Source organism: Hemiscyllium ocellatum, chromosome 17 (assembly GCF_020745735.1).
Source record: "Hemiscyllium ocellatum isolate sHemOce1 chromosome 17, sHemOce1.pat.X.cur, whole genome shotgun sequence".
Taxonomy (NCBI): Eukaryota; Metazoa; Chordata; class Chondrichthyes; order Orectolobiformes; family Hemiscylliidae; genus Hemiscyllium; species Hemiscyllium ocellatum.
This window is the reverse complement of record NC_083417.1, coordinates 40,800,304-40,825,067: the sequence shown is the minus strand read 5'-3', so window position 1 is coordinate 40,825,067 and position 24,764 is coordinate 40,800,304. Positions and strand designations below refer to the sequence as shown.

General features: G+C 39.2%; 1 protein-coding gene across 4 annotated transcripts in view; it reads right to left on the bottom strand.

Annotated features, from left to right (window-relative positions):
* Positions 1-24,764, bottom strand: part of phkb (phosphorylase kinase, beta) — a 262,162-nt gene that overhangs the window by 107,497 nt on the left and 129,901 nt on the right. For all 4 annotated transcript variants that reach the window (XM_060838109.1, XM_060838108.1, XM_060838110.1 and 1 more), the window contains one exon: positions 20,409-20,486. In XM_060838109.1, the coding sequence (XP_060694092.1) occupies positions 20,409-20,486 (78 nt within the window). The remainder of the gene's footprint in view (positions 1-20,408; positions 20,487-24,764) is intronic.

Sequence of the window (24,764 nt, the reverse complement as noted above, 5' to 3'; positions counted from 1 at the left end):
ATTATATTCAGATGAATGAATTACTCAAAACAGTAAACCTTTATTTCAGGGAGCCATCTGAAATCCAAAGACTGAAGTGGATATTAAAAAGTAATCCAAAATCCTTTTTCAAATTGATTTTTGTTTTAAAAATAAAACGCATCTTCATTATCTTTTAGGTACACTGTTACACTTTTTTTAAAAACAAATAGATGACAAGGACTTTTGTAGTTGGACTTTTTACTATCAGTAACATATGACATTAATATTATTAGAGATGGTAGTTGAAACAAATTGAAGTACTGATGTATGCTTTGTTCACTTTTGCAGGTTTTGGAGTTACATATGTACAGTTTTACAGGGGATTAAGGAACAAATATTGATATGATATTCTAGCATTCAGGACTATACTATGTTTCGATGCAGACCATAAAAGTCACCCCTTCAATTTACCAGATGTACTGTGTGATAACTAGTCACTGAAACTCATCTACAGTTTTTAAAAAGTATATAGTCACAACATAAATGTTCAAATCTGTTCAAAATATTCTCACTTGTTTTTCAGTAAACTACAAAGGAGCGTCCTTTCAAGTACCATTTGAAGCAGTTTTATATAAAGCAAATGACATTCTCATCAATCATTGACATAGAATATAATCTTCCTTCTCCTTGGATTCAAATAATTTTGCAGAGCTAAATAATATATTTGTGGCTACCAAATGCGATCCCTCTAAAAATTTATACTGCAGCCTCATCTCATATTGTTTGAGACTGTTTTTATTGATATCTTGCAGCAGACAGGATATTGCACTGTTTCCTGAAGACCGTTTTACATGTAATACCTCCTCCTCTCTATGTTCAACAAAATAGTCAATCTAGTTTAAAAAATTAAATACATAAGGCTGATTTGTTGGCAATCCAAAATGCAAATTTATTAGAATGCTGTTTACCAAAAATTAATACAAATGAAAGACTTGAATAGTTGGATTTTCAATGGAATAACATTGCAGAGTGAGCATCCACATAATTTAAATTATGAATAGCTCAACAAAGTAGACAGAAGCAGGTTATTGTTAGCAGTTGAAGGCAGGCCACACTAATGAGATTGAATGTGAGAGATTTACCACAGAGGATGGGAGAAACTTCTTAGAGTTTTGAAGTAGGGCCAGGTTCTACTTCAATGATTAGATTGGGTAGAGGACAGGAAGTGAAGAAAACGTAACTACATATGCAAAGACTGGAAATGAAAAATGGACACAGCTTTAAAAATAAAACTAAAACTTTAACGGAATTTGTTTGCAACAAAAAAAAGACAAGCTAAATGATGCATATAATACAATGTTATTTCCTGGAACAGTGAATCCAGAAAAATTGGCACCATCTGTTATGGGTTCGAGAAACTCAGCATAATGACAGCCTTCGGATTGGGTCTGTGTTAAGCTGCACCCTAACCAGTGAGTATGACAAACTGAAACCTCTAGGAATGTGCTGCAACATCAGCTCTCTGTTCCCTTTCTCTGTAAAGTTGCTCTCTCCAACTGTCTGAAAAAGTAATAGGAAAAATTACATTCAGAGACACTGAAAGAATTATTTTTTAAAAAACAGGAAAGAATAACACCAGGTGCAAACCAGTGAAGCAAAAAAACCATAGCTGGCTTTACAACCAACAGTGTACCACCACTGATAAAGAATCAAGAAGGTTACGAGAAGAGCTTATTCTATTTTTGTGGTCTGAACTTATAAAACAGATCCGTTTCTTTTCACTGACTACATATTTTCCCAACAATATTGCATATGTCAACCTGTCCTTTGCATAATTTGTGAATGGCTGTGCATTTGGAATGAAAGGTGTATTTAACTTGCATAGCTTATATCCAAGTTTACATTCCCACCTAATATTGTATTGTCAGTAAACTTGGATCCATTACTCTCAGTCTTCTTCTGTAACTCATTAACAGAAATTTGAAATAGTTGAGACCCTCAGCACTGATCCTTGCATGAGTCCATTAGTTACAGCCTTCCCCATTTGAAAATGCCCAATTTATCCCTTCTCTGTAGGGTGACACAGTGGTTAGCACTGCTGCCTCCCAGTGCCAGGGACCTGGATTCGATTCCAGCCTCGGGCAACTGCCTGTGTTTAGCTTGCACCTTGTCCCATGTCTGTGTGGGTTTCCTCTGGATGTTCTGGTTTCATCCCACTGTTGAAAGATGTGCGGTTTAGGTAAATTGGCCATGCTAAATTGCCCAGTGTCCTGGGATGTTCAGGCTAGGTGGATTAGTCATGCACAGTTAAAGGGATATGGTAGGGGTGTGAGTGGGATGCTCTTCAGAGGATCGATGTGGACTCAATGGGCTGAATGACCTGCTCCCAATCTGTTGGGTTTCTACAATCCTATGATTCTGCTTTCAGTCTCATAACCAATACCTTATCCATGCTAACTGATTGTCCCCAACTCTATGAGTGTTCATCTTGCGTATCTATGTTTTGTATGATATCTTATGGATTGCCTTTTGAAAATCCAAGTATTTTCTCGCTACCAATCCCCCTTTATCCATCTTATTTTTTTAATTCTCATGAAACACAAATAAATTTGTCAAATACTACTTCCCTTTCATAAAACTACAGTGACTGTGTTTGATTATACCAGGACTTTTTAAGTCGTAGAAATGTACAGCATGGAAACAGACCCTTCAGTCCAGCTCATCCATGCTGACCAGATATCCGAAATTAATCCATTCCCATTTGCCAGCACTTGGTCCATATGCCTCTAAACCTTTCTTATTCATGTACCCATCCAGACACCTTTTAAATTTAATACCAGTCTCCACCATTTCCTCTGGCAGCTCATTCCATATACATACCATCCTTTGCGTGAAAATTTTGCCCCTTAGGTCCCTTTTAAAACTTTCCCTTCTCACTCTAAACCTGAACCCTCTAGTTTTGGACTCCCCCAAACCAGGAAACGACCTTGTCTATTTATACCATCCCATGCCCCTCATGATTTTTCACATGTCTATAAGGTCACCTCTCATCCTCCCATGTTCCAGGGAAAACAGCCCCAGTCTATTCAGCCTCTCCCTATGGCTCAAACCCTCCAACTGTGGCAACATCCTTGTGAATCTTTTCCGAACTGCATTGTTATAACTTTTTTATTACAGGTAGTAGTTTTTATGGATTGGATAGGAACTTCTGGGAAACAGAAGTCGTGTCTATTTTCTGGTCCTTTGCTCACCTTTGGGGCATACAGAAATGGGCCCTATGTTTCATGTGGTTGACTATTTAACTTGTACAAAGGTGTTTGTTTTGGGTTTGCCAGGCAATCATCATCTGCAGAGGTGGGAAATGAGGAAGGTTAACTCATCAGGGCCAGATTTAAATTCACCATGCTGTGTGAATAGTAAAGAATCACAGAAAATTGTATTTCTCCTGCATCTCAGGTGAGCTCGTGACCTAGATCCCAGGGCAGGGTTGCTCCTCAATTTTTGGAAGTAAATCTGGAGGTGATGCTGAACACAACGAGAGAAAGGAGGTAGTCTTCCTACAAGTGGCAAGTAAGAGCTACTCTCCCAGATCAAAAGACATTAATAGAAATCACTGTCAATGTCATCAGTACAAGTGATCAGAAGATCTTAGATTTAGTAGAGAAAGTGACCTGATTTTCTCTGGCAAAGTAAATGCTACCTCTAACCGTCATTACAGATCTCTGAGCACTACCCTCCAGCAGATATACAAGCAGAGGAACCACAATGTGTAGGCTGCCCCTGAACACAGGAAGATTGATTGCAGAGGCCACTTACTGAAGGCTCAGATTTTCTCAAAGCCATTGAGCTGCTGAAAACCTGCCACACTACCTCTAATGGATTAAAGATGATGTCAATAGTTACAGAAGACATAATGCCTTGTTTTCTTTTGTCCGTGCAGGAGGAGCAGACACTTAATTCTCAAGAGGGGTCTCAAACAGGTAGGAGAACGTTTTCATGGCATCATACCAATGTAGGCAAAATTGAGAGAAAAAGCTAAGATCATTGTCCATGAGAAAGTTGACCGTTGCAAAACTGATGCATATGGTGAAGATAGTAATTACAGGGAAATATGCTCATTATGGGGGCTGCACAGTACTTCACTCAAACTAACACCATGCCAAACACTGATCTACATTATGAATCTTCGGCATGGCAAAGGATTCTGCTCTCCAAGGCTAACTTTTATTAACTTTACTTGTGTCACCCACAGGTGCAGATGCCTCCCAGGGAGACCTTTTCTCTCACCAACATTGGGCCGAAATGGTTAGCAAAGTTCCAAAAGAACATGGTCATGTTTTCCAAAAAACAATTGAGGTACTTCACCTCTCACATATTTAGGAAGGGTGCATAGGGTGAGTAGCATGTTCACTAATATACTTAAGAAAATGCAAGCGTTAGGGGCTGCTATGGCAGACTCCTTTACAGAATCATGAACAGACACAGTCATACTCAACTGGGCACTAATACAGGGTTTCAGATGTCACTAGAAAGGAGGTTATACCTAGACTGGCAGCGAGTAATGTCCTCTCACATCAGAGTTGTCTGATGCAGTGCAGGGTTATGGGCTGTGAATGGAGCAATCTATCCAGCTCAGACATTTTACTATTGCTCAGGACTTTTGAGTACGTGAATACATTCATGGATAGAGCAGCCAACCTTTGGGAGAATCATATGTCACTGAACATTAAAGAAATATGCATTGATCTATAGAGAATGTGCACTCGAGTCAATATCAATGGTTGTGCACACGTTTGTATGGGGGATGCCATACAACTTGTACTGCACTTGCACCAGTCAAGAACAGGGAATGTCACTGAAGAGTATGAGGATGCCACCTCACATGGGGTATCACTATCTTCAGCCCATTTGGCCCATCTGACAATTAGCAGCATCTATATCGCAGGGCCCTGATGATGAAGTCTGTTTCCGTAATGAAGAAGATAAAGCAGCCCCTGAAGAGTCCCCACAAACACCTGCACAATGAGAAAAACTATAATACGCATCTCCATTGTAATTTGAGACAAGACAGAATGCTGCCTCCGACTCCTTCACTTACATGGCTGATCAAACACAGAGGCTGCCGTGAAATGCACAATACCGAGCAGATCATTGTGGTGTCTTCTTACTATTTCTGTGTATTATTTTCCTTTCTGAGCAGTGTAAATAAGGACCTTTGAAGTCATACATGCAGTGGCAGGACAAAGGTACAAGGTGTTCTTCAATGGTAATGACAAGCCTGGTAGACGAATGTATATGCTTCAATGTGTTGGAAATTGTGGCCCCTTGAAAACTATGTGTTTTTAGTATTCTAAATTTGGTATTTCTTGTGTAGCATGAGACCTCATTTCACTATGTTACAGTATTAACTAGCTTCCTATTCAAACAAAAGATTTATCATGTGCCATATTACCTCATAGAAAGCTAGTTATTACTGTAATACACTGAAATGAGGTCTCATGCTACACAGGAATATATGCGGTAATGTGACACCTGGTGTAAGCTGCTGCTCACTTGTTATACATGTTTGCCTTTTTTGATCAGATGTCATGTTACAGCTTTATGAGACTTTGGTTAGGCCATATCTAGAGTATAGCATTCAATTATGGAAAGGACATGGAGGCTTTGGAGAAGATGCAAAAGACATTTACCAGGATGCTGCCTGGATTAGAGGGTATAAGGTATAAGGAGAGGCTGTAAAAACTTGGATTAATTTCTCTGAAGCGGCAGAGGCTGAGGGGAGACTTGATAGAAGTCTATAAAAGTATGAGACGCATTGGTAGGGTTGACGGTCAAAATCTTTTTCCAAGTGTTGAAATGTCTAATACTACAGGGCATTCATTTAAGGTATGAGGGGGAAGTTCAAAGGAGATGTGAGGGGCAAGGTTTTTACACACAGTGGTAGGAGTCTTGAATGCGACGCCGGGGTGGAGACAGATATGATAGGGGCATTTAAAGCACTTTTAGATAAGAACATAAATATGCAAGGGACGGAGGGATATGAATCAAGAGCTGCAGAAGGAATTAGTTTAATTTACCATCATGTTTGGTACAACATCATGGGCCGAAGGGCCCATTTCTGTGCGCTCCTTTCTATATTCTACAAGTATTTTCAGCATATCTGTTTCTTAGAAGGAATGAAAACTAAATTTTGAATGGAGGTGAGCAAGGAGGACCAAGGTCACCCTGGCAGTACGAATAGCTGCTCACAGCCATTGGCCAAGAGGATTTGGACAGGTGTTTGACATAACATAAATGGCCAGGCCCCAAAATAACACAGGGAGAGCTGTTAGAAGGGGATCTGGGGAGACAAGCTACCATTTTCTTGGGGCAAGACCAGGACATCCACTAGGCCAAAGTGAGGACTGCAGATGTTGGAGATTAGAGTCAACTGAATGGTGCCGGAAAAGCACAGCAGGTCAGATAGTAACTGAGGAGCAGGAGAATTGACATTTCGGACAAATGCCGATTTTCCTACTCCTCAGATGCTGCCTGACCTGCTGTGCTTTTCTAGGACATCCACTACATCAGCCCAAGGGAAAATAATGATCGTTGCTAGTAAAGACTACCACAAAAGACTGCAAGATACCCTGGACGTGGGACTGCGCTGTTTTACTCCTTCATTTTACAGAATTACTTCGCGATCAGTGAAGCATTCTCATCTGTTAAGGGTCATTTATATTTTTCTTTGCCTAATCACGTAATACACCATACCTAAAATGCTAACTCTCAATAAACTATCAGAAAGTTGTTTCAAATTGTCAACTGCCTCCATAGGTAACTGTGATCATAAACCTCCCAAAATGAACAAATGACAGGAATATTTGCTAGACTGTGTCTTCAATAGAGGTGGTAGCACAGAATGTGTTCCATGTCAAGTCCTCAATCCTGGATCAGAGGAGCTCAGATGAACTACTCTTGAAACAGATCATCCCCTACCATTATGGTATCCTGAGGAGATCTTCAAGCCTGATGCCATGCATAGCCACATCCTTGTGTGGTAAGAACACTACATCTTTGTTAGCATAGGCTCTTCTTCATTCCTCCCTTCAATACTTCGTTCCTTCTCTTTCTTTTTTTTTTGAGTAGTTACCTTTGGGGAGATGATTGCCTAATGGTATTATCACTAGACTATTAATCCGGGATCTCAGCTAATATTCTGGGGACATGTTCAAATTCTGCTATGGCAAATGGTGGAATTTGAATTCTATACAAAAAAAGGATTAATATTTTAATAATAACCACAGAACCATCATCAATTGTAGGCAGAACCCATCTAGCTTACTAATATCCTTTTGAGAAGAACATTTGCCATCCTCACTGAGTCTGCCCAACATGTGATTCCAGACCCACTTCAATGTGGATGAGTTGCAACTGCCCTCTGAAATGGTCTAGCAAGCAACTCCATTCAAGGGTAGTTAGGGAAGAACCATAAATGCCAGCCAGCCAGTGTATCCATGTCCTCACTGTTCTCAAGACTGACAATTCTCTGAGGGGTCCTGTTATTGAGAGCACATAGTAGACTGCTACAGCAAGTAAGAACCCTATAGCAGTGTATTACATTGTATCAAGAAACTTATCGAAGCACTAGTACCCCAAAAGAACAATGATCTACTCAATGCGAGTATTGGGAAGCCTTGGCTATATCACCTCTGTGGTTCCGTGGTGAGTAACCACTTCTACAAAGGATATCCCCTACAATATCTAAACAGGTACTGTGAGGGTTGGAATGAAGAGCAAACTGGATTAGTGGAGGATGAAGGAGTCATTGTAACTAATGGGACAGTAAATGTATACATGAAGAAAATTCTGGTAGTGATCACAGACAGCTAAAAGTTGATAGAGTGGAAAGGATGTCATGTGGACATGTGGGCACCTCTGATAATGCATCACACCTGGGCAAATCCAACGATGCCAAAGTAACTACACAGTACTTGGAAGGTCCTATCTGCCACAAAGTGACTATGCTTTACAGTCCTGATAAATTAATAAAGCAACGACCGGTGAGAAGCAATGCAAAGATAAAACAATTGCATTTTCATATAGCACTTTTCACAAGCACATGTCTCAAAGTGCTTTATAGCCAATAAAATGTTTTTTGAATTGTAGTCATGGTGTGATATAGAAACTGACTTGAACACTCCAAAGTTTTTAAAAACAGCAATGTATTAACAAGCAGAAATGAGGTTTTTTAATGTTATTGAAGAACAATTATTTTCCAGGACAAGATATATCTCCTGGTGTTTTTGAAATAGTGCCATCCACCTTTTACATCCACCTGAATCGGCAACTGAGGCCTCAGTTTCAAGTCACTTCCAAAGAAGGCACCCCCAGTATTGCTGCACTCCCTCAGTATGGCACTTGAAATCAGCATCGAGTTTTATGCTAAAACCCCAGGATTGGAAAGTGAACCTGGAAGCTTGTGACTTAGAAGCAAGTCCGCTACCAATTAAGGCATAACAGACATCAGTGGTGTGCTATTTGTAGGAGCCAGAAGCAAACTACACAGTACAGTAACCTTCTGGAGAGCTGCATTCTCCTCCAGCATTGGTTCTTAGCCATTTTCTAATAGCTGCCACTTTGCAGGTTGATCTTATACTGAGAGCATGGGCATCTATGCCTTTTCTGCCCCTCATCCCTTCCTCCTGTCTTTGTGATGTTCAGCACTTCATCCATCCTGCACAGAAAGTTGCTCCATATTGTCCAAAGTCTGATTGACATGTCCCCATCACCAGCTGCTGTATTCTTTCCATTCAGATGACCTCAAATTATACTCGGCTGCCTTGTCCTCTGCCCTTGCCTCCACAAAGCCACAATGAGACAATATCCTCGATGCCTCAGCGCTTAATGTCACCCCATCACATGCAAAGGTACTAATGGCACCTGTTCCCCCTCTATTCACACAGCCCAGCTAGTACCCTGGAGCTGTCGTGACACGCTTCTTACTTTGCACCCACCTCCTTCATCTGGTCTGTCCCACTGTTTGTGTGCCTCCGCAAAAATCACATTAACCCTTATTACTGACTTTTTAATGATCACCTTTTTCAGCCTTAATCAGGGACCAGTTGAAATTGTGGAGCAGTCCTTTCTTTGTCCTAGTGAAAATGGCTGGCTGTGGACATGGCAGAATCAAACTAGCATAGTGGCTGGGAACTTTGTTTGGAATTGCCCCATTTTCCTTGCTGACATTAAAAAGGACCATAAAATACACCCTCAGCATTTTCCTAATGGCTGATGTCAGACTCCTTTCTCCAACCGCAGAGTTACATTTGCCATTTTCCAAACTGCAAGGATCAATGTCGATGGAATTTTGAAAATTTCTGCATTCAATACATCTACAACCAATTCTTTTAGATCTTTTGGATGTAGACTATCAGATCCTAGGAATTCATGGGTTTCTAATCCCATAATTTATATTTTCTTGTCTGAAGCTTCTTATTCTTATGAACTTGGTTATGTTTTTTACTTCTGTTTTGTTCTGTAAAGCCAATCTCAAAATATTTGCACGACATTTTTGCCATCTCATCTTTCTTCATGCAATAAAAATCAAACTTCTACAGCTGTGGTTTTGCGCCTGGGCTGGTCAAATGACACCCTGTAAGATGCTTTATGTTTTATGGTTGTCTAATGCACTCTCTATAACATGGTTCCTCAAGGACGTGTTGAGCTCAAAGGCAGAAAGGCCCTGGAATGAAGTCTCATCTGAGGAACAGGAGGTGGAAAAGGTGAATGTATGACAAAGGCTACATGTGGAGATGGAAGACCTGATAAAAATTAATTGGGTTTCTTCAGGATGCCATCAATGTCATGGAATATTTGGCAAAGCATGTTTCAGCTGAGCCCTTCTAGCTAAGGAAGATGGCATAGTCTTCAACTTACTTTGAGCTGTCTGTGAGAACACTTCCATTGAAGACAGAGCCTCAAATAGATCCACTCTTAATGTCAATGCATGATGCAGATCTCCAAGCAGTTTCACTGTCCTTGTTCATCACCTCTGTGCTTGTTTTCTATTTCACATTAAAGGATTGAAGCTCACTTGTTGTGTTATGTTGAATATCCTGAGAGAATTAAGTGGGAGGTGTTATATTGAATATCCTGAGAGAATTTAAGTGGGAGAAGTGCCCAAATGCCAGGCCTCTGCCTCTCTATGATCCCTCATGCTTGCATCTTCTACTTCAAATCATAGTCAACACTTCAACAGCCTTGTCTGGATTCCAACACTTATGGTTGTGAAATTGGCTGCCTCACACACTCTCCAGAAACTAAGCATCCTGTCTCTGCAAAAATCCAGACTGCAGTTCAAACTCTCATTACCGGCTCGCCCATACCTGCAGGTCAGCGATAGTGCCTTGTATTGGCAGAAAAGTCAATGCAATGTCAAGATCCCAACCACAGTGCTCTATGATCAGATCATAAGAAACTGAAACAAGAGCAAGTCATCTAATCCCTGAAGCCTAATTCTATATTCAATAAATTGACAGTTAATCTGGTTGCAGCCTTAATTCCACTTTCTTCTCACTCTCCTTGTCTCTCTTGTTGATCAAAAAAAACCTCTAATTCAGCCCTACTAACCCAATTCCCACTATTCTTTACGGAAGAGAATTCCACGTACTAACAACCTTCTGAAAGAAGAAATTCCTCATCATTATCTTAAATGTTGAGACCTCATATTTTTAAATAGTTGATCCAAGTTTGGATTTTCCCAAACGAATAGTCATCCTCTTGTCAAGCCCTTCAAAATCTTACATGCTTTAATAAGGTCACCTCCCATTTTTCTAAATTCCAATAAATCTAAGACCAATCTCAAACCTTCTATAGAGGATAATCCCTTTATTCCAGGAAAGTTAGTGGGACGTATTCACTAAGAATTCCGACTTGTAGCATGTTGATAGTAGACAAGCAGTAGGGAGTCAGAAGGTGAACTTTTACTGCAAAGTTCCTAGCCACTGACCTGCTCTTGTCAGTGCAACATTTATATGGCTGATCCAGTTCAGTGTCTGGTCAGCGGTAAGCTCCAGAATTTTAGAACACAGAACACTATAGCGCAGTACAGGCCCTTTGACCCACGATGTTGCGCCGATCTGTGGAACCAATCTGAAGCCCATCTAACCTACACTATTCCATTCTCGTCCACATGCCTATCGAATGACCATTTATATGCCCTTAAAGTTGATGAGTCAACTGTTGCAGGCAGCACGTTCCACTACTACTCTCCAAGTAAAGAAACTACCTCTGACATCTATCCTATATCTATCACCCCTCAATTTAAAGCTATGTCCCCTGTGCTAGCTATCACCATCCGAGGAAAAAGGTCTCACTGTCCAACCTATCTAACCCTCTGATTATTGAGTCAACTCTTAACCTTCTTTTTTCTAACGAATACAGCTTCAAGTCCCTCAGCCTTTCCTCATAAGACATTCCCTCCACACCAGGCAACATCCTAGTAAATCTCCTCTGAACCCTTTCCAATGCTTCCACATTCTTCCTGTAATGTGGTGACCGGAACTGTACGCAGTACTCCAAATGTAGCTGCACCAGAGTTTGTATAGATGCAATATGATCTTATGGTTCCGAAACAAAATTCCTCTACCAACAAAAGCTAACACACTGTATGCCTTCTTAACAACCCTGTCAACCTGGGTGGCAACTTTCAAGGATCCATGTACCTGGACACAGACATCTCTCTGCTCATCTACACTACTAAGAATCTTGCCACTCGTCCAGTACTCTACATTCCTGTTACTCCTTCCAAAGTGAATCACCTCACACTTTTCCACATTAAACTCCATTTGACACCTTTCAGCCCAGCTCTGCAGCTTATCTATGTCTCTCTGTAACCTATAACATCCTTCGCCAGTATCCACAACTCTACCGACCTTAGTATCATTCGCAAATTTACTAACCCATCCTTCTATACCCTCATCGAGGTTATTTATATAAAATGACAAACAACAGTGGACCCAAAACAGATCCTTGCAAAACAGACCTGACAAGTAATTGAACTCCAGGATGAATATTTACCACTAACCACCACCCTCTGTCTTCTTTCAGCTAGCCAACTTCTGATCCAAACAGCTAAATCACCCTCAATCCTATGCCTCCATATTTTGTGCAATACCCTAACATAGGGTACCTTATCAAATGCCTTACTGAAATCGATATACACTACATCATCCATCTGTTTGGTCACCTTCTCAAATAACTCAATAAGGTTTGTGAGGCACGACCTACCCTTCACAAAACCATGTTGACTATCCCTAATCAGCTTATTCCTCTCTAGATGATTATAAATCCTATCTCATATAACCTTTTCCAACACTTTACCCACAACTGAAGTAAGGCTATAATTTCCAGAGTTTCTCTACACCCCTTCCTGAACAAGGGAACAACATTTGCAATCCTCCAGTCTTCTGGCATGATTCCTGTGGACAATGATGACATAAAGATCAAAGCGAAAGACTTGGCAACCTCCTCCTTGGCTTCCCAGAAAATCCTAGGATAAATCCCATCCGGTCCAGGAGAATTGTCTATTTTGATAGTGGGGGAGTCAGTAATGGTAGTACCATTGACTTTCATTTGAAGAAAGAATGTTGCATTACAAGTAGGAAATCATTTCAATGCCAAATATTCTCTTCTAATTGTTTGATAACAAGGTTTTATAAAACCACTTTTAAACAGTTGGAGAAATCTTATTTTGTGTTAAGAGGAGAGATTGAGCAGGTTAGGCTGATAAATGCTAGAGTTAGAAGATCTAATTGAGATAAATAAGAGGACAAAGGAGATTGACAAAATAGACGGAGAGCAGATATTACCCCTTGTGGTGCAATCTAGAATGATAATACATCGTCTTAGGTTAAAGGGGGACAGTTTTAAACAGATGAGGAAGAATTACTTCTTTCAAAGGGTTATGAATCTGTGGAATTCACTACCCCAGACTTCATTATCCCAGTTGAGGCCAAGATGGTACCAGCCATGATTGTATTAAATCATGGAGCAAGCTTCGGAGGCTGAATTGCCATCTCCTGCTCCAGGTCTGAAATGAACTTTTCAATTGGAATCATAGAATCTCTATAGCATGGAAACAGGCCCTTCGGCCCAACAAGTTCACACTGACCCTCTGAAGAGTAACCCAGCCAGACCCATTCCCCTTTTACTCTACATTTACCCCAGATTAATGCATATAACCTATGAATCTCTGTAACACTATGGGCAATTTAGCATAGCCAATTCACCTAACCTGCACATCTTTGGATTGTGGGATGAAACCAGAGCACCCAGAGGAAACCCATGCAGACACTGGGAGAACGGGCAAACTCCACACAGAGTTGAGGCTGGAATCGAACCTGGGTCCCTGGCACTGTGAGGCAGCAGTGCTAAGCACTGAGCCACTGTGCTGCCCATTCCTCTTTTCCAACATATGTTTTAGAATTCAGGACAGGATACAGGATTACTAAACTCAATTTTATCAAATCCTATGTCATTCCACTGCCAGGACCAATTGTGGGAAGGGAGTCAGAATGGCTAGCTAGCAGCACCCCAGACAGTATTTTATCAATGGTGGTCAATTAAAACTAAAAAAAAAGTCATTCAAATGTGGCTGACAGGGGAAATGAAGGAATATATAAGATTTAAAGAGAAGACTTATAAAGTGGCCAGAAACAGTAATAAATCTGATTGTTGTGAAGCTTTCAGAATACTTCAAAGGAATGTAAAGACATGGAGAAAGGAAGGGTACAATATGAATGTGATTTAGGAAAAGAACATAAAAAGAACATGGAATGTAAACATTTCCCCAGGTAAGTAAAAAAGGAAATATTTGGCTACAGTGAACATGTGTCCACTAGAAGCTGTGTCAGAAGAACTTTTAATAGTGAATATAGAAATGGCAGAGAAACTAAATGATTACTTTGTGTCCATTCACACTGAGAAAGTTACAAGAAATCTCTAGAATTTTAGGTCCAGAAGGAGGAGGAGGAGTTGAAGGAAATTAGCATTCATAAGAAAGCTGTGCTGGAGAAACTAATGGGTTGAATGTTGGCAAGTCCCTAAGACCTGTCAGTCCAAATCACAGAGTGTTGGGTGGCGATGGAGATAATTGATGCATTGGTAATCACCTTCAAAAACTCACCCTACTATGTAAGAAAGGGCCAAGGGAAAAGAAGAGAGGAAATGCAGACCCTTCAGCCGATATCAGTGGTAGGAAAAATCTATCACAAAGGATGTGATAAATGGACACGGCTAAAAGCAATCTGGTTGGACATAGTCAGCATTGATTTACTCATGGAAAATCATGTTTGATAAACTTGGATTTTTTTTTAAAGGGTGTTACACACATAATTGCTTCATGGACACACTACATTCAGATGTTCATAAGGTTCCCCACAGGAGGTTGGTTAGCAAAATTAAAGTACATGGCACAAGGGGTAATGTGCTGGCATGGATTAAAGATCGACTACAGGCAGAAAATAGACTGCCAGACTATAACAAGTAAATACCACAAAGCTAGCTAATTACATACAATACATGTCAATGATTTGGACATGTGGACCAAATGTAACATTTCCAAATTTGCAGAAGATACAGAGCTAAGTAGGAATGTGTGTTGAGGAATACTTGAAACGTTTTCAGGAGGATTTGGACAGATTGGTCAAGAACATGGCAGATGGAATATAATGTGGAAAAAAATGTGAGGTTATACACTTTGGTATGAAGAACAAATGTGCAGAGTGTTTCTTAAATGTTGAGAGGTTGAAAAATGCAGATTTGCAAAGGGATTTGGATGTCCTTGTGAATAAATCCCTAAAGGCTAACATGCAGGTGTTGTCTGGAGCGTTAGCCTTTATTGCAGGAGGATTTGAGTACAGGAGCAGTCAAGTTTGTATAGAATCTTGGTTAGACCTAGGGTACTGTGCGCAGTTATGGTGTCCTTATCACAGGAAATTGCCATTGAAGGAGTTTAAAGAAGATCCACTTGTTCCCAGGAGGGTGGGATTGTCAGATAAGGAGAGATTGCCTGTATTGTCTAGAGTTTTGGAAAATAAGAGGTACTCTCATTGAAATAAAATACTTCGAGGGATGGGCAGTATGCCTTGAGAGAGCATAATTTAAAAATAAGAAGGATGCCATTTAGGACAAAGATTAAGAAAAGCTCTTTTACTTCAGAGGATTGTTGAAGTTCAGTATGTTTAAAGTGGAGGTTGATGGATTTCTATGGCATAAAGGGTTATGAGGATAGTATTGGTAAAAGATGTTGAAGTCTTCGATCAGCTACAAGCACAATAAATGATGTAACAGGCTGAAAGCCCTTTTCCTGTTCTTGTGTTCCTAAGAGATCACCATGTGACTGCCATCCAATTGAGACAGACAGCCTGCCTGCCAAAGTTGCCCACCAAGGAAAAGGGTATCAGTGTCACCAACAGAAATGGCTCCAACTGAAGCTGCAGATTGAAGATGGCACCTTCTATGTAAAATAGACAAGAAATAAATCATGTAGTCAGTAGCCCATTAGGAGGATAATTAGTCAGAACTTAGAATGTTTTCTTTTATTTTTTAAACTGAATTTGGGCAACTTTGGCTAGGGCTATTGACTCCCTCCCTACAGTTGCTTTGAGCTGCCTTTTTAAACCACTGCAGTTCTCATGTTGCTGGATTGTATCCTTTAAATAGTCTCTCTGGTACACTATAAGACAGTATAGTGTTTTATTTTCAAAGCCTAATAGTACAATTCCAGGTGCTGCATCAAGACTAACATAAGCATGATAATCCTTCAATATAATCATAAGAGGATGGAATGGCTGCAAACTCTTTCATACCTTTTTGTTTCATTATTCATTTCATTCAGTATGGATGCAGGCTTTGGTATTCCATGGCAAAACCACGATGTGATGGGCATGGATTTCACAGATAATTTGCCTTGCTGGCTGAAGAATCATGCATTTCCAAGCCATGGCCATTAGTCTAGAGAGTAGCAGTGCCAAAGTTGGTTTACACATCAGCTACAAGAGGATCAAGACAATGATAAGTAAATGGCAACAAGGCCTTCACATCACCATCAGGGAAGGAATAGCAAGGACAACTCCTTCCTAGGAAGTTACATCACTGAGCAGGACAATGCAGAGACTGACATCTACGCTAGTCTTTTCGGGGCTCCACACAAAGTGGGAACCGAACATCAGCAGTGCCGAGAGGCTGTGAGCCTATCAGCCTATAGTAGTATTAATTGCAAAGTCTATGCCAGGAAGATATGGAAGAGAACATCTGCGTTCCATATAAATTGGATGTCTTTCGCCAGCACTGGCTACCAAAGATCTTGAGTATCACATGGAAAAGTAGCACTCACTAAGTCCAAAGAGGACAGCTCAGAGGGTTGACTGGACATGGTGATGGCAATAGGATGACGTTGGCAGGTTACATCATTTGCCTCACTGACAGACACCTTGTCAGGGTGGCAGCAGAATGGACACTAGAAGGTGGAAGATGACAGTGGGGCCAGCCAAGGAAGTCCTAGTGACGTACATTATAAGAAACATGTGGAAGCTTTGGAAAGGGTGCAGAGGAGATTTATTAGGATGTTGCCGGGTATGGAGGGAAGGTCTTACGAGAAAAGGCTGAGGGACTTTAAGCTGTTTTCATTGAAAAGAAGAAGGTTGAGAGGTGACTTAATAGACATATAAGATAGTCAGAGGGTTAGATAGGGTGGAAATGTGTTGCTGGAAAAGCGCAGCAGGTCAGGCAGCATCCAAGGAGCAGCAGAATCGACATTTCGGGCTTGAACCCTTCTTCAGGAATGAGGAAAGTGTGCCAAGCAGGCTAAGATAAAAGGTAGGGAGGAGGGACTTGGGGGAAGGGTGTTGGAAATGCGATAGGTGGAAGGAGGTAAGGGGGGGGGGGGGTTGATAAGGTGAAGGTGATAGGCCAGATTGGGGTGGGGGTGGAGAGGTCAGGAAGAAGATTGCAGGTTAGGAAGGTGGTGCTGAGTTCGAGGGTTGAGACTGAGACAAGGTGGGGGTTGGAGAAATGAGGAAACTGGAGTAAGCTGAGTTCATCCTTTGTGGTTGGAGGGTTCCTAGGCGGAAGATGAGGTGCTCTTCCTCTAGCCGTCATGTTGCTATGGTCTGGCGATGGAGGAGTCCAAGGACCTGCATGTCCTTGTTGGAGTGGGAGGGGGAGTTGAAGCGTTGAGCCACGAGGTGGTTGGGTTGGTTGGTCCGTGTGTCCCAGAGGTGTTCTCTGAAACGTTCCGCAAGTAGGCGGCCTGTCTCCCCAATATAGAGGAGGCCACACTGGGTTCAGCAGATGCAGTAAATGATGTGTGTGGAGGTGCAGGTGAATTTGTGGCGGATATGGAAGGATTCCTTGGGGCCTTCCGCTTAGATAGTGTGGACAGGGAGAGCCTTTTTCCAAGTATGGCGACGGCGAGCACGAGGGGCATAGCTTTAAATTGACAGGTGATAGATACAGGACAGATGTCAGAGGTAGTTTCTTTACTCAGAGAGTAGTAAGGGTATGGAATGCTTTGCCTGCAACGGTCATAGATTTGCCAACTTTAAGTACATTTAAGTCGTCATTGGACAAGCATATGGATGTACATGGAATAGTGTAGGTTAGATGGGCTTCAGATTGGTATGACAGGTTGGTGCAACATCGAGGGCCGAAGAGCCTGTACTGCGCTGTGATGTTCTAAATGTTCTATGTATTTAAGGAATGCCTCCAAGAGCAGTACACAACCTGTGCCTGAGTGAAAGAGTTGTGACAGTCAAATTAACTGAAATAGATCATGTGTATCCCAAAAGCAGTCATATTTTCCCTTCCTTTGTTTTCCACAGGATTGCATATACACTGCAAAAATAACACACATCGTTTATGAGAGTTGAGTGCATCAGCACTTCCCTCACTGAAAACCACTTTGTTTTACTACTTGCTCCACAGATTTGACAGGGACCTCCTCAATCCAATGTGTTTTCATTTATTCATTTGAACTGAAACTAGAAAATAATGTTGGTTCCCCTACTTTTGCTCTTGCAATGAATCTGCTTACTGAGTGCAGCCTCCCATTTCTTTTATGAAACTTAAACTAGTCTAATACTGTTATTTGTAACTCTCAGCACTTTTAAGTGTTAGAACAGATGGTACAGATTTATAGAGAATGCAATCAACTGTAAATGGCTTGTTGTGAAGTCAAATGCAAGAGACATGTGTATTATGTCAAAGGTAAAATAAAATGGAAATGAGGGAAGGGAGAACATAGCAAGAAACATTATAATAAGCATAAGATAGACAAACTGGACTGAATCCACACTGCTATCTATTAATTTTCCATTACATTAAATTTTAAGAATCAAATTCTATTTTTCTGTAGTTGCACAAACTAAGAATCCCCAAATTTGTAATATTCAATCAATTAATCACTATTTTGGGTAAGTAACATAGGCATATTTGCATTTCAAAATTCTGTTCAGCTTCTGTCAAAACAAACACTTGAGATTATTAAAAAGGTGAGTTTTGTAATATAAATACAATTTTCTGGTGGCAAGCTACAGATGAGTAATCGTTTTTAGCCATTTTTACTCTTCTGTTCCAAGAAGCAGGGTATGACAATTACAGAGAAATATCATCTCCACATAGTGTTGGTTCTTGATCAAGTATTTATATGAAAAATTTCATCATGGCTTTAAGCCAGTTTACCAATAAATAATGCATTTGCCATTTCATGTTTAACAGAATTACAAGGAGCTGTATTAATTGCTTCATATTAGCTAGTAGCTGGATTCTTTTTATCCAAAGTGAAGCTATTACGTAAGATAACACTGCTGGGAGCTCTGTTGAAACCAGACACACTAATGACCTAAATGAGCATAAATGAGCTGGAACACAACATTGTCAGATCAACATCGTAGATGTCATAATTTTCTCAGCGAGATATTTTTAAGCATAACTGGGAATCTGGCAATGACAGTGAAGATCCTTTTCACCTTCTCCTGGTGAAAATGGAGCACATCACTGGGAATAACATTACTATCAAAATGATTTGACTTTCAAGATATAATATAGGGATTATAAACTGCGCAAGAAAAAGGGCCGAATTACACAATAACGATTTTAATCCACTCACCTTTCACATACTGACTTGAGTAAGTAGTACTATTAATGTAAATAAAGCATTCTACTTTTTATTCCCTTGACTCCCCCCACCCCAGTACTACGTATTTAATTGTTCAGGTAGAATTTTACATTAAATAAGGAATTAACTCTTTCATTAAGCAATCATGAAGCTACTCATGATTGTGAGTATTTGTGAATGACTCTCACATTTGCTTTCAATACATCAATTGGGTGAAAGTTTCTTTATTCACTGGTTGTAAGAACCTGTACAATATGACATTTTTTGGTTGTTTCATTATCATTGCTTGTGTATAGACAATTGGAACAAATGTAAGATGTCCAGAATTTCACCTGATGAAATCATACTGACTGGCATAAGATAACAAAGCCTTAGTATAATGCAGTAGCTCTAGATAAAATACATTTCTGGGCAGACAAATGGAGAATTACATTTACGTCTAGACAAAAGTAAATTTCACCTGGGAGAGCATAATGCTGATATCGGTGCCATAAAGGGAGAACCGTGCTTTCTCGATTTGATAAGACAGTCAGTGAAATTAAATTGGAAATCTTGATCAGCACAATAGCAGCAGGTTTACAGATTGCATAAAATGAGAGCTCCAGGGGTGGCAAAGTCAGAATGTGGAAGAGCAGCAATGCAAAAAATTAGGAAGAAAATTTAATCAGATGCATTACTGTGAGGAAAGATATAACAGAAGATGGTAGCCTACCCTGCATCACCAATTGGACAGGAACAAAGCCTGAGTTACATAGTCTAGCAGGTCTTGCAATGAGAATGCCGGACACAATTACAACTCCATCAACTCTCACTTAAAGTACAATTATCTTTAAAAATTAGTAATTTTTCATCACTTTTCCATTGAAAAGAACTCCAAATAAATTGTATTTTTAAGATTCTGACATTTTGAAAAATCTATATCTGTCTAAATCTATATCTATATTTATGGATCATCCTGTTATAGCCACAAAGGAAGAAAGCTGAAATCCATATTGGTTTAAAAACAAAGAGCATTTTTGTGTAGGCTGAGGACTCTGCACTGCATAAAACAACATTTTCAACTCATGAGACACACATAATGATCTTGTCTTATGTACATAAAGGACAATTAAGAATAATTGATCCAGTTTTAAAGTAATCTCACAGATCATTTTGCTCAAAATGTCATATCAAACGCACATTAGATTTGCTTATCATTTTCTCAATGCACATTCCAAAAGCATATACAAGGAAAAGAATAAACTACCCTCCCAGAATATGTTCATGAGGAACATAAGTGCTTCCTTACCATCGTATGACTGGAGAAGCAACGGTTCAAGGAGTGTCAAGTATTTTTTCACTTGTTCAGGTTTATCTCTAAACACCCCTGTTAAAAAAAATCATCTTTAAGAATCAGTTCCAAAAATATGCTAACTCTCTTGTACTCTTACCAACTTATCCTTTACTAAATGCTTATATTCTTTGCATATAATTCCATACCCTTCAAGCAAGATTCAAACAAGGTATATTAAACATTAGCTATGATATCATGCTTGTTAAATATTTTTCACATAAGATGATCAATTTTAAGTAGGAACCTGTATACAATGGTAAAAATTTAATATTCCAAATTACTTAACATTTAACGATGAAATTATCCATTCATAGTGAAAGGAGAAAACAAAGGTATTATGTAACTAATAAGGTTAGTTTGATCTCAAAGACCAATAAAATATAATATCTTACATAATAACAACAGAATCATGTATAGATTCAACTTCACAAAACTCATGAGATTTGTATATGTGAATAATTATTTTAAAGCTCCTTACTTATTTAATGAATGCAATGGCAATATGAATGAAGGATTCACTGCAATGCTGTCAAATCATGTCCATCATTCTGTTAACTATTTCAAACATCAATACTCATAAGAAATTAATTCAGTTAATAACTTAAGCTAATTAATAAGTTAAGACAGATGATCGCATGATCAACTTACACCAGAAAGAACCTTAAATAAAAGATATTTTTAATCATTAAATAATAATAATGAGGCAATTCAAAAGTTATAATAACTCTTGACTCCAACTTCCCCAACTCTTCACTATGTCTTTTGGATTTTATTTTTAATACCCAATATCTGCAAGAAACCACAAATCCACACTACCAAATTCTAGACAGTTGTGATCAATACAAAAAAGATAGGAAAAATGTCATATAAACACAATAAACAACACTTCAAAAAACTGTAGATAATAGTATTTAAAAAGGCACTGGGATGAAATTGAGGAAATGGTCAGGAGCTGTTTAGAAATGTGGTCACACTTTGCTGCGGTAACACAGAGGGTGATTAGAACAATGCAGTTGATGCTGCATATGTGGACTTTCAAAAGGCAATGAGTAAAGTACCAACTATTAAACTTATCAATATAACTGACATTTTATAAAAAGCACCACAGCAGCATGAAACTAAAATTGGTTCAGGAATAGACAATTGAAGGTTGTATGAGTACTTTTTTCGCACTGGATGAAGGTATGCAATGGCATTACCCAAAGTTCAGCACGAAGACTACTGTTGATTCTGACTTACATTCATGACTTGGACTTAAGGACACAATTTGAAATTCACAGATGGCAAGAAAACTGGAGGTGGACAAAACAGCAAGGAAGATAGGAATAAGCTTCAAGAGGACACTGACAAACTAGTATATATATCAAACCTACGTTAAATGAAATCCCATGCTGAAATATGTGAGTTACAACTATTTTTTGTTTATTAAATATGAGCATCCTTGACAAGCTAGTATTTGTTGATATGCTTCAATTAACCTTGATGATCTTGTGTTGCCTTAGGTAGGGTACCTACTTCTAAATGAGAAGCTCCAGGCTGAAATGTCACCCAGGACATGATATCCAAGGAAGGTACATTTAAATTGTGGATAACTAAACTGAGGCTCAATTTATAAATCATTTCAACATAAGGCAACAGCAGGAGGTAAGAACAAGAAAGGTGAGGTGACAATAAATTGGAGACTTTACCATCATGTTCTCAGCTCCAGGATACAATATGCATGCAAAAGTGTTACTAAAGTTACTGAGCCTCCTTGTGGGGATGGTTGGTCTATTGGCTGCATAACTGTAAATCAGGTTGTGTTTGAAGCATGCGGTTCAATCCCTGTTCCTGTTGGGCTAGATTTAGGACCTGCCTCCTTGCCCCACCCATGGTGAAGGTGTTGACATCGTGAATTGGAACTGCCTTCAGACAAAGAACTCAAGAAGCAGAGTTGCCCTTGAGACATTTTACATGATAGAATGAAGCAGGACCATGCCTACAATTTTCAAGGGTTAAAAGAGCAAAGAGACCCCTGGTGATGTGGAGTGACAAACATTAAAGGCAAAAGGACAGGGTAACACATCAGTCAATAAAACATATGGGTTTCCGTACTTTATAACCAGAGAGACAGAGTACAGAAACTTGGAGGTTTCATTAAATCCACTAGCTTAGCTGCAGCTGGTGTACTGTGTTCAATTTTACATGTTATACTTTAGAAAGGATTTGGAGGGTTTTAAAAGATGTATGGGAAAGATTTACAAGAATAGTCCAGGTATGGCATATTATATTTATTCAACCAGAAGGGGAACAATCCAATTTTTTCCAGTTGAGTAGAGAAGGCAATTAAGAGATTTAACAGAGGTATTAAAAATCATGAAGCGTTTGCATACAGTAAATAAACTGTTTCTAAGGGTTGAAGGGCTGAAGGATTGATAATAATATGGCAACAATTTACAGTGAGCAGCCAAAGAACCAGAGGTGATATGAGCAAAATCTTTTTTTAATGCAAGAAGTAGTTCGGATTTGAAACTGCCTGACAGTGTCATGCATACAGATCTGAAACAAAGTTCAATAAATATCTCAAGGACAAAATGTTGCTAGCAGAAGAGGACACAGCCCAGGAGTGAGATTAATTGCATTGTCCATCAACAGATCTGTGTAGTTTCAGTGAGTCAAATGGCCTTGATCTTTACTAAACTAACTTCTAAGACAAAAGGAAATTTCCCAGTTTTGAATTTATTAACATTATTAATTCCAAACAGAGAATGTATTATGGCAAATTACTATAGTTTGTTTGTATTGTCATGTCGTAATACACACGTTAACTAACACATATGGAATGCTAACTAAACACTACAACCTAATTTGACAGTCCCTTTCTTGTGGTAATAAATGCCTGTTAAATACAGATATCTGCCGGAATTTGGTATACGCACAGATCATATCAGTTTGTAATCAAAGCATTCAATTGAGATATTTTATGCTGCTCTGTCATGTAGCCTAGCAGTTATAGTTAGTAAACTAGTCACAAGTTCAGATCTCAGCATACCAGCCTGACAAATGATCATAAAAATCAAACTGATTTACTAAGATTGTTCAGAAACAAGAACCTGCAACCCCTATCTGATCTGGCTGAGATACAATCACTCTTTATCCGTGGTTAGTTTTAATGGTCTCTTAAATGACACAACAAATTGCTAAACTATATATAAGGTTATAAAAAAATGAACAGCAAGCTAACTATAAAGTGGAGTCACAAGCAGTGACTCAGGCATTAGATTAAGATAACCGAAACATAGTTGATTCTGCATGAGTTCACTGGATAAACTGAAATGCATGCTGAAAAAATTGTCCCATAGAATAAATAAGCAACAATTCAAAGAAATCACTTCAGGCAGGAACATTAAATGAGTGTAACTACAAACCCTATGAAATCACAATATGGCTAACTGGTTAGAAAATGAACAATAACAAGCTGATATCAGTAGTAGGTTATGAAGTATCTCGTCCAGAACATAATTTGTGCTCTTGTTTCATGCAGAATATTATCTCAGTTGTATTCAATGTGAAACAGTACTGATCTGTTATTTGAGGAAGGAATGGTATGTGATGATAAGCACCTTTAATAGAATCTGGACAACATCCAAGGATATGCTGGCAAATTGCAGACTAAAGCCGTTCCACAGAAGTGTTAAGCAATGAACACTGCCAAGAACAAAAGTGCCAGCCACCTCCGCTTGGCCTTCAAATCCTTGAATTCTCTATCTAATGCAAGTGTATTTGAGCGCAATCATTGTAAGGACAGCAACAGTTCGTTTACATGGTGTAACTTGGAAAGATGTCACCATATCTTGAGAAATATTTAAAAATAAATGCTTATTGTCATTTCAGTTATTATGAAGACATCCATTAGCCATTATTAGATTACTCAAACAAAATGAACAGATCTATTTACCTTAAATATTAATGATTAAAGTAGGACCACAGATTGTCACAAAAAGTTGGTATTTGGCCCATTTGGTCTGTACTGGTTTTGAAACACAACCCACTTTGTCTCAATCCCTTTAAGGATTTATTCAATTTCTCTATGAAGGCAGGGATTATATCAATATCCAAACTTATAAAGTCAATGGAAATGAAAAGTGAGAAAATACTTAATGGCAGTTGAATCAATAACATTATCTTTACAGTATAAATCAGAGTTTAAACTATATTTGCAAATACTGGAAGTAATCAATTCAACTTGTTAATTCCATATTTTAACATTTCTCTAATCCTTGTACAGCAAATCCGGTATTTCTAATATAAATGACACATTTCTGGTCCAAC